This window comes from Saccopteryx leptura, chromosome 12, assembly GCF_036850995.1.
Source record: "Saccopteryx leptura isolate mSacLep1 chromosome 12, mSacLep1_pri_phased_curated, whole genome shotgun sequence".
Taxonomy (NCBI): Eukaryota; Metazoa; Chordata; class Mammalia; order Chiroptera; family Emballonuridae; genus Saccopteryx; species Saccopteryx leptura.
Genome location: NC_089514.1, coordinates 14,642,041 through 14,653,358, shown reverse-complemented (window position 1 = coordinate 14,653,358; position 11,318 = coordinate 14,642,041). Strand labels below are relative to the sequence as shown.

General features: G+C 39.0%; 1 protein-coding gene across 7 annotated transcripts; it reads right to left on the bottom strand.

Moving 5' to 3' along the window:
* Positions 1–534: 534 nt before the first annotated feature.
* On the bottom strand, positions 535–11,176 carry HNRNPA2B1 (heterogeneous nuclear ribonucleoprotein A2/B1). Of its 7 annotated transcripts, none has more exons than XR_010747522.1 (13): positions 10,324–11,176; positions 7,411–7,521; positions 7,093–7,239; positions 6,596–6,806; positions 6,347–6,448; positions 6,190–6,270; positions 5,507–5,569; positions 4,234–4,353; positions 3,865–3,987; positions 3,083–3,165; positions 2,015–2,245; positions 1,594–1,726; positions 535–1,077 (listed from the first exon to the last, which is right to left on the bottom strand). XR_010747522.1 is itself a non-coding variant. In XM_066354148.1 (11 exons), the coding sequence occupies exons 1-10, from the start codon at positions 10,327–10,329 to the stop codon at positions 3,104–3,106; spliced, it is 1,026 nt and encodes a 341-aa protein (XP_066210245.1). In that variant the 5' UTR covers positions 10,330–11,176; the 3' UTR covers positions 535–1,077; positions 3,083–3,103. The 7 variants fall into 7 exon arrangements, 3 of the variants coding, with proteins under 3 accessions (XP_066210245.1, XP_066210244.1, XP_066210246.1); XR_010747525.1 differs by having other exon boundaries at positions 1,654–1,726; XR_010747521.1 differs by lacking the exon at positions 2,015–2,245.
* Positions 11,177–11,318: the final 142 nt, after the last annotated feature.

The following is an 11,318-nucleotide window of genomic DNA, read 5'->3' as shown; positions in this document are numbered from 1 at the left end:
ATGGATTATAAAAAAAATTCTCAAGTTACTGTTTTAGTAGCACCTTCATTTCAGCTTGACCAAAATTTGTGCTATTACTTGTACAAGTTAAGGGCACTTGGTTATTCTACCAACTTGTTAACTCCTTTGTCAAGGTACACATTTAAAACCTTTGAAATTATTTAATTTGAAGCACAGTATTCTCCAGTTTACCTGAATACAGCTATTTTAAAGTTTTTCTTTTAGCCATTCCTTTGACCTACCTGATACATCATTATCAAAACCAAAAGTGAACATTGATATTTCATGTTATTTCAGGAAAATTGTTCAATGTTGCTGTTGCTAAATTTTATTCACCATGCTTAATTAACCCTTTAAAGACAGTGGAATCTAAAATGTATTTATTACTGAGAACCTAGATGACCGATTCTCAGTGCTTTGCATAATCACTTAATTTGGACCCCTGTAAGCTGACTAAAATCTGGTATATTTTCAAACGCCACCAGTGATGTTAAACACACAACGGTAAAGCCAGAAAACTATAGCATTCAAACATGAATATAGTGTGTAAAGGGCATTTTTATTAGGGACAACCAATCATGTCCATAATACTTTCTCATCTATTAGTAGCAAAAGAAAAATGGCAAATATGCACAGCTTTGTGAAACTCCTTTGAAAGTCTAGGGGATGGCAATTCTTTAGACAACTGAATGTTTATGGAACAAGATTCACACATTTTATGTGTAAACATTACACCAAGTATTTGGATACAAAAGTATTTATTTTATAAATTTTGTATTTAAAATAGAACTTGTAATCTGTCTACTCACAAAACCTAATTTAAAACATGATACATTTATCTCTCTGACTTGATGTCACTTTTACAAACAATACTGAACTTGTAATTGTTTTGTATTAAGAACCTGTACTAAATGAAGTTTGTTATTTTATCAGACACATTTCCCTTTAATATTAAAGAGTGCTTTTTTAAATGAAGGCACCAACAAGAACTACTTTCAGATGGTACAGAATTTCTTATTTCTTGAAGACTCTGTGGTTGACCACTTCTTCATTAGTTACCTGCAGCAAGACACCTTCCTGCCAAAGGAAAAAAAAAGTATCTGAAGAGGTTTATCATGTTTGTCCAAAGAACCTAAATAACTTCAGTGGTGGTTTTGGGATTAAAGAAGACTCACTGGTGCAAACAGCAGAATATGCCCTGATATCACATTCCTGGAAAGGCACTAAAGCCAGGCAATCAAACTGATGACATTTAAGAAATGAGTTTCAGCAGCCAACCTAAATCTTTCCTATAAGGTAGGGAATTGGGAAAGAATTACCACATTCATACCCCAGTGGATACATACAGGATTTATAATGTAGACAGACACTATAAAAATAATCTGATAACAGATCCAACCATTTTGCCCTACCTCTCCTTAGCCTGATCCTGATAAGCATGTAAAACTAGAACAACCATATCAAATAAAAATGTCTTTATTAATAAAACCCCAGTCCACTCAAAATGCTTGATCCAAGACATGTGAATACACAAGGGTGCAACGATGGGAAATTCATGATTTATTGAACTTGCAGCCTAACTTTTTTACCTACCATTTTACTACCAACACCACTGAAGGAACCAAGAAAAGCTTTATTAATCACTTGGCTTGCCTCAGCTGTTGAAATGAAGCACTTTACATTCTTTGTGGCAGCAGAATATACTTGTCCATGGTTCATATCAATGCTAAATTCCAGCAGGGAAGAAAATGATATGTTAAGCACCTGAATCTTCATAGAGGGGGAGGGGGGTGGGAAAGAAGGAAAGGGGGAGGGTAAACAACCAAAATATTTTAAGAAAATGACAGATTGGAAAACAGGGTTTATAAAATTATTCGAGTTTATAAATTGTTAAACTCAAATTTATAGCTATGTTAAAACTACATAAGAACCACTATACTGAAAGACCATTGAAGAGTATTAGTTTATCTTTTGGGGAGGAAAATTAAGAAAGAAAAAGTAAATAAGATCTTACCTAAAGAAGTTTAACTGAAGCTTAGAACTATTTGCTCTACACCCTCAGCTTTCGTTGGCATCCTTATAAACTACTGTAGTTAAAGCTTTGTAGAACCAGCACAGTCAGTTTTTAAGACTGGCTGAACTTAGTAGCCGTCAAGAGTTTTCTTGTACTAGACCTGTATCCCTGAAGAGTACCTCGCTGGGGTTATTTCCTTTCCTTGCATTGAAGAAGCAGCATCTAAAAGATCTAAAAAGGTGTTTCTCCTTGCAGAGATATCCCTTAAGTTATCTAGATAATTTAATCCTGATGAATTGCAGACAACACACTTGTATCTGACCAGCATTTATCTTACACAAATACAACAACTTTGCAATGGACCTTAATTATACTACCCACTCCTTAACTTATTTAAAATAAAAAGTCTATAATTACACAATTTCCTTTAGAATTATTTTATTAAATCATAAATGTACAACAGCTTCTTAACTCTACACACGCACTTAAATTTTTTAAAGGAAAAACGTTATGTCTTATTACACCATGATCCTGGCTAATAGCTTTTCAAAACTTTGAGAAAAATCTTAAAAAAGGTTTCACATGTCACCTGAAACTTACAAATTTAACATTATCAAAGAAGGAATGCTTCTACACTCTTACAAAGACCACTAGAAATAAACAACAATTAAAAAGCTAAGAAACTGTCTCAAAGGCATTTTTTACAGTCCTTCCTCCACAGTAAGGTAATGTTATTAAATAATCCAATCCATTCACAAAATGGCTCTCTGCATCTGCTCTGGTGTCTTCTGCCATATCACTGCATACTTATGCATGACTGAGATAAGAGTTTCCTTAACATTGTTATTTCGATAACCTGAAGCTGTTCTGTTACCTCTGGGCTCTCATCCTCTCCTATTTATACAGTGAAGCCTGTTTCAACAGAAGTAAAGAGTAAAAAAAAATAGGTTATGAAATTATCCATCTAACCAGATTTTAAGGAAAGATAACATGATCCTAAAAAGCTTTTACTCCTGACAGCTAGGTCTCCCCAAGACAATAATATGTAATAATTCAAAAGCTACTTACCCATGGCAAATAGGAAGAAGCTCAGTATCGGCTTCTCCCTCCATAACCCCCACTTCCTCCACTTCCTCCAGGACCATAGTTGCCTACAATTAATGAAACAGGAAAACACAATCTTACTTTTGATTTCCTGGGATTAAGTTACTGATCCTATTACAAAACACTTAAGTCACAACCCATTATTTCTAATTATCTTAATTACCTGGGAGATATAGTATCCAGATTTATAGATTATAATCTTTAAATTTGGAACACTTTGATCCTACCCTTTTAGAGGGTTATCATTTAGAGACAGTTTATGGGATTTTTAAAAAGTATATACTGAGAGGCATAGGAGATAGATCTATTTGGTCTGAAAAAATCCTTTCTCAGAATAACATTTTGTTTAAAGATTTGTTGATTACTAACTTTCAGAGACAACACAAATTTATATATACCACTTTGCTTTGTTCTCAGGAATTCTGTGTCTGAACCAAGGACAAAGCCCCCACAAAATATCTAACCTACTTTCACAACTTGAAAATATAGGGTGGGGCAAAAGATTAGTTATGAGTATGCAAAACATTTTATTTCCAATACAAACTACAAACTTCCTTTTGCCTCACCCCGTATTTTACACCACTAACATCCCAGCATCCATCACACCAAACTCAAGCTTGTTATAATTGAAGTACAAAAATTTCAGTATCCCTAAGTCATTAGCATGTTATCTTCCCCATTGCAAATCATGTCAGAAGATATTATTTTAATCACACAAAATAATTAGAAGATTGTTAACAAATTACCTCCACCATATGGTCCCCCCATGTTCCTGCTACCACCAAAATTTCCACTCTTCATTGGACCATAGTTAGAAGGTTGCTGGTTATAATTTCCAAAATCATTATAATTTCCACTCCCATAATTTCCTGTAAAAAAGTTGAAATACAAATTTTGCATAATAAACCCCAGAATATAATCCACCAGTAAACCAGTGATACTTGCAAAATGTTTCGAACAAATCTCCCAAAAAGGCAAATCAGTATAAATGCAAAACACCTATCCTACAATTCTACAATTTTTTAAGGCAACTAGCGACATTTAAATGAAATCTCTTTAAAAATCATTAATTCCACTCCAAATTCCCACATAAAGGTTGCAGGTGAATTTATTACCTCCTCCATAGTTGTCATAACCACCTCCGTAGCCCCCACCCTGGTTGCCATATCCAGGTCCTCCACCACCATATCCTCCTCTTCCTCCTCCATAACCAGGGCTACCTCCAAAATTGCCACCTATTATAAAATAAGCCTTTAAGTAATTACTTAATATTTTCAATGCCATTTGAACTGTCTTATCACACCCATTTCCAGCTTTCTAAAACACAACTTCACAAATAAAGTATTTGTTCTACAAAATTTCTTCTAATATCCCTGGTAAACATTTGGGGGTGGGTAATATATACTCACAACCAAATGGATAAAACATTTACAAAGACAAATACTTATTCATGTCCCTGATCTTCCCTAAAATTAAATATATTGAATTCTCTTGAGATATCTTGAAATACTGTTTGCATTTTGTGTTAATGATTGTGCGGGCAGATAAAACATAGATATTAGTATAACATGTAGAAGAGCCACCACACCTCTCTAACTGGTCCAAAAGATAAAAGTTCCCAACTCAGTTTTCCCTATGAATTACCTACCATGTTTTTAAATATATTTAACTACCCTAACTACCCAGTTCACCTGAATAGAAATGGGGGGAGGACCAGAAATTTACAGGCAATTCAAAAGATTAAATTATAATATCACATTACCTGTAACAAAACCTCATATTTCTCATAAAACCAAATTAAAATTTGGATTTCAGAGCTTGAACTCTTAAGATGTAGGTGTCATAGTGCAATTTGTAACAAATCAGGTTTAAATTTGTAACTATTAAATTTGCAAACAGGTATCAACCTCTTCTATATTCCACCAAAAAAATCCTGTAGTAGCACTTGGTATATTAACAATGGCTCACAGCCTCAGCTAGACTCAAGAGCACCTTTTGGTATTTTGGAAATGTTTATTGGTGACTTTTGGGAAGTTACCTTGGGGTACTAATCTTGTTAAGGGCCAGGACACATCCAATGTCCTATCTATGCTTTTTCAGGAAAACAGTATGTGAAGTATCACATATATGTTCAATTTTTTCAATTGAGAAAAAGTATAACATGATGGCATCTTTAAAATTCTTTTAAAATCCACCCAAATGATTTGCAACCTATGCTTACACCTACAAGTATATTTTTTCTTCAATTACCCAAAAGCACATTATAAAGCAAAAACCAAAATAACTGAATCACTATCACCTAACTATAAAATAATTAAAATCTCATGTATAAATTAAGAGACAAACATACAGAGTAAGTCTCATAAATCAAATGTGTAAGAAACTGACCTCCAGGTCCTCCTCCGTACCCATTATAGCCATCTCCAAATCCACGACCACTTCCATAGCCATCTGTTAGGGGCATAAAAAAAGGTTATGATTAATATAACCTACTCAGTTACTAATTCCCTTTTCCCACATTCTCTACTAGTAGCTTTGGCTGATTATTGGGAACCATCTCACTTCTATGTTCAACACTAATGTTACCACTTTATTTGTAAAAATAAACATTGAAGTATTATCTCACACTTAGGACAGCTGCTAAATTTGGGTGCTTGTGCATGGTATGCCTGAATTTAAGAGCTTCCATTTATTTACAAATAGGACTGACATTTCATGGGACCACTCACATTTTCCATTTTGCAAGTTATTTTATTGCAATGTTAATTTGAAGTTTAAAGCAAACAAAAGCCTAATACAAACCTTTCTAAGCTCACAGGTAAAATATTTAGTCTTCTCCCCTCACTGTGCAGCTATACAAAGTTTTTAAGGTAGTTGGAACATTATTTTAAAATTTTAACTAAACACCATAAAAGGATTTCTGCAACTGATTGTCCCTTTATTAGTTTTAATTACTAGCTCTTGTGACCAACTCAGAACATCTCAAGAAAATAATATTAGGTTGGATTTCCAGCTTCCAATCCACTGAGTCATAGTTTTTAAAACAATTCACCCTTCTTACTTAAACTTACCAGATCCTCCTCTAAAGTTACTTCCCGGTCCTGGTCCAAAATTTCCTCCACCACCACGAGAATCTCCAAACCCGAAGTTGCCTAAAAGAAATACCCTAGTAGTTAGTAACAAGCACTTAAACACAAATTTTTAAAAGAAAAATGGAATTTAAATTACCTCCTCTTCCACTTCTAGAACTTTGAACTTCCTGCATTTCTTGTCTAGACAAAGCCTTTCTTACTTCGGCATTGTGGCCATTGATTGTATGGTATTTCTGCACTGGAAGGAAAAGTTTAGCCTCCATTAAATCAACTCTCTATAAATTGTAACATAAATTGAAGTTTACCATTTTAATAAAGTTGTAGGCGTTAATGTATCCAAAATTTAGTTTATGAATGAGCTCCCATCCAATCCTTATACACTTACACACAATCTTATCCACAGGATCATGGTCATCAAAAGTAACAAATCCAAAGCCTCTTTTCTTTCCAGACTGCCTATCAGTAATTATCTCAATGGTATCAATTTTTCCATATTCCTCAAAGTAGTTTCTAAGATGATGTTCCTCAGTATCTTCTTTAATCCCACCAACAAAAAGCTTCTTCACAGTTACATGAGCGCCGGGCTTTCCAGATTCCTGTAGTAGTAGGAAGGGAAAGGTCATCGTGACAGAAGAAACCAAACATGACTGAAAGCATCTCTAAATACCACAAATGGCTTCCATCCTAGAATAAAATACCAATAGCTTAAGAACAAAAAATTAGTCTTTTGAGAAAAGATGTATTTAGAAAAAAACCCAGTTTTTTAATAAGGGCTAAAAACCCCACTGGGCCAGACACAAAGAATTAAGTCCTTTCAAAAATTCCATTATAGTTCCAGTTGGACAGAATTTTCTTCATATTCATTAGTTGTATTGTGCTTACCTCTCTCGCAACAGCACGTTTTGGCTCAACCACTCTCCCATCAATTGAATGAGGTCTTGCTGCCATGGCGGCATCGACCTCAGCCATGGATGAAAAAGTCACGAAACCAAATCCTCTTGATCTTTTGCTTGCAGGATCTCTCATTACCTGTAAAACCAAAAGGGAATCTTTAGCAGTTGATCTAGTTACCAGTTGAATTAAAAGAATTTTTAGTGGAAAACGAGGATTTAAGTTATTTTCTCCAGGATTCATGTAGCAGTTTAAACACAGAAGCCCAATTGTTACAGAGTATGTGAAGGCACTTCTAAATAAACCTACCACGCAGTCCGTAAGTTTCCCCCATTGCTCGTAATAGTTCCTCAAACTTTCTTCTGTGGTTTCAAAGCTCAAGCCACCAATAAAGAGCTTACGGAACTGTTCCTTTTCTCTCTGCAAAGGAAAACACCGTTTCAGTTTTTATTTACTTTTTTGCTTTGTATGCAGGAAATAAATTCTTAAATATAAGGTGACCTGCTGCAGGGTACCTTTTTCCTCTCCAAAGGAACAGTTTCTAAAGTTTTCTGGAGGGAAGAAAAAAACTGACATCAAATTTAAACCCTAAGTTAAACTGTGTATTAGTTGTGTTACAACTAAAAAATGGCCTCAGCTGAACTACAAACATTTCAAGGTCAATGATGTAAATTAAATTTACTATCATTACAATTAAAAATAAAAAAACTTTCTGAAGAGAAAGAAGCAAATCTATTCTCCCTGATCATCGAAGGGATCAAGAATTACTTACACGCAACCCCATATCCTAGAACAAAGTTAATTTTAAATACTATATAATACTATATTTTAAATAGGAAAAAAATTGGTTCCTTAGAGCCAAATTTGTTTAAGTGTCTGATTTGTTTCCTTCACTGCTCCCTCTGGTGGAGAGTCTATTATATGGCAAAAAAATATATCCCCATTTACCAACACTTATTTATTGGTGATAAAAACTTAAAACATTCAATATAAAGAGAAAAATATCCTTAAAATTCACCTATCTCTGATCAACACTAATTTTTTATGACCAAAAGGCTTATCTAAATGTTAAAAGCTATTACTATAATGTTTTTGTGGACGCTAATATTTTTTTGGTTCTTAAACTGACAATTCAGAAATCATCTGAATTATTACAGCACGAACACTCATGAAATCAGTAAAATAGTCATCTCATTTTACAAAAACCACAAAAATGTTTCAATGACCATTAAGAAAAAAGAAAACAAAAGTCGTGTGTGTACTGTACTTACTGGCCAACTGGCAAACTATACAGCATACATGTCTCTTAATTTTACAAAGAAAAAACCCTGGGCTGAAACCTTTTAATATCCAGAAACCAGTAAGCAAATATGCTGCGTAAACAATTCTCAATTTTGGGGCTGCCAGTTCAGGGAAGATTGGACACCTTTTTGTTTTCAGAAGACTAGATTAAAATTACATATATATTCAGAAAACATTCGTCTACTGGTCAGGACCAACTGCTATGAATGCGTAACACAAACTAAAACAGCCACTGTGAATTTTCGATACAACAGGAAAAAAATTTATTCCCAACAAAAAGCATTACAACTTCAAGCCAAATTCTTTCGGAGGTTTCTTATCTACCCCAATGCATGATCTCCCATCAACTCAAAAATAGTTATCAGCAATGCAGTTTTTCTGCAGTTAACTGTTTTTGGAAAATCTGAAAAAACTTTAAAGATTAACAGATTAACAAATAAGCTCTTGATCCACTTAAATATCTATGAAAGTGGTTATTGGGCATGTTGATATTGACTCAAACTAATTTTACATGGTGTACTATACTTGTATTCTTTTAAAACCCAATTACTGAAATCAAAGAAGTACATCTACAACTTTTACAAATCACTACCAAAAGCAAAAGCTCATTACTTACCTGTTTTCTCCAATCTTACCGATGTCCAATATCGAGTATAAACATTTTTTATAAGTGTGTTTAGGGTCAAAGAAAATACCCAAGTAGACCCTCCTTTCGCTCCAGAGCTTATACTTATTAATCTAATGACCAACCACGATGGCAAACATGATTGAGAAAGGTGACAAAGTTCATATACACAGCAACGCTCGCATTCAAGGACTGAGCTGTGTTTTAAGCCAAATCTAAGAGTCATTTTTAACTCTTCTAAGCTTTTAGCTAATTGTTTATAAAGATCCGTGATTTTACCAGTAACTTTAATGGGGTTTTTTATGATACAAAAAACATCCGATAATTCAAAGGAATCCTTCAGGAAAAGTTTTCTGAAAAGATGAGCCCCCCAGTATAAACTTTCTCCAGACAGCCATAGTCGGCAAATATCTGGGGGCTGCCAACGTTGATTTATTTCTACAACAGATTGCGAGTCTACTGCTTCTAGTTACCGCAGGCTCTGAAAAAACCGTTACTCAAAAGATAGAAGGGCTGGAAAACTGTTCTCTTTGTACTTCGGGTGCCTGCAGCTGGGCCCGAGGCCCCGGAGGCCCCGGAGCGGCGCGACCGGCGGCCGCCCCCCCGCCCGCCCGCGCCGCGGCCGCCGAGAGGAATGGCGCCATTTCATCGAGGGGAAGGCGACAGCCTCGACCGAGCTGCGCAGGACTTTAAAGGTCCAACCTCACAAAACCCTCGAAATCCACCTTAAGACGGCATAAAAACGGCCCGAGATCAGAGAAAAACAGTTAACTACTACTTCTCTTTGATAAGAGAGTCAAACTAATAGAATCGAGGCCATTAACAGACAACGCGGCGAGGAAGGAGAGAAATGAAAATGGCGGCCGCCAAATCCGGTTGCCGGGAGGGGGAGGGGAACGCCGCAGCCTCGACCCGAGGGACCGACCGGGCCGCGGGGAGCTCGCACGGCGGACGCGGAGCCGCGGGTTCCACGCTTTGCGAGGATACCGAGAGCTCCCACCTCCCCGCCCCGCTCTCCCTACAGCGGGCCCCCGTCCACCATGTGCCGGGTCCCCATCCCCCACCCCCAGCAAAAGGAAATGGCGCCGGGAGTGAAGGGTGGGGAAAGTGCTCTAAGTGCGGCACAAACAGGACTCTGCAAACGACCCTTCTTCAAAAACACCCAGAGAGCCGCCGCTGCAGAAGAGGCCCCGTTTCACGGCCGCACTCCCACGAGGCCGGGGAGCGCCTTCCACAGGGGCGCCGGCGGCCTCGCCATGCCCTTTCCGAGAACTCATTGATTTCAAACCCGTTACCTCCATCGCGGACTCAGTCGCTTCAGCCCGATTGCCCGCAGCCGAGCGAGATGAGAGAGGTCTCCGCGGTCGGACGCGAACCGGACTCGTCCTGGCGCTGTAGTGAGAACTGCCGCCGCTGGAGAAACAACAACGCTGGGAGAACCTCCGCACGGCGAGCCGGCGCTGCTGCTACTGCCGCTAGAGCCGCTGCCGCCGCTTTTCTAGAACCTTCCCCCCCAACCAACGCGTCTTTACGTCAGGACGTTGCGTAAACGCCCCAACGGCCGCCAATGGCGGGAACCCTCTACTTCCTCCCTACGCAGAATACGCACTCCTCCCTCCTTAGGGCCCCGCGGAGGCTTTGACGTCACTTGCGTAAATGCGATCAGTGAATGGCGGAAGGCTCGAGTCAGCGTATTTCCCTGTCTGTGAATTGGCTCCAGCGCCCGCCTTAGCGCAGGGCCGGTGAGAAACGGTCCCGCAATTTGAAATGAAAACTGTCGCTGGAGCTTAACCCACAGCCAGGGGCCCAGCCGCTCAGCAATGCCTTGCTAATGCCCTCGCCTTACGTTCTCCTGCTAGAAACATTCTGTAGGCTCCCCATTGCGTTTTCCCTTTCCCCCGCAGCCCAGGACTCACTGGCCCCTTCCGGGACACCCAGAGCGACTGCTAGCCACCAAACTACACCTGGCGCGCGTTGGGGGCCAAAGGGGCACAGGTCTTAGTTCCGGACGCTTTCCGAGCTGGATTCGCCCCCACACCCCCCAGCGGTTAGAGGCACCCAGCCCGGAGCGAGCAGGTGGGCGGAGTCCAGTTTTGGCGCCACCGCCGCAGCTGCGAAGCGAGAACGCCTCCGCCGAGAAGGCCCTGTTCGCCTTCCTCCCTCCTCCCGCCCCTCCGGGGACACCAGCCGCCACTGCGCGAATGGTCAACTGCGCTGCGGCCACCGCCCGCCCCTGGCCGTGCGCTCGCGCTCCCGGCGGGCACAGCGCGGGCCGCCGCCCCTCCCCCGC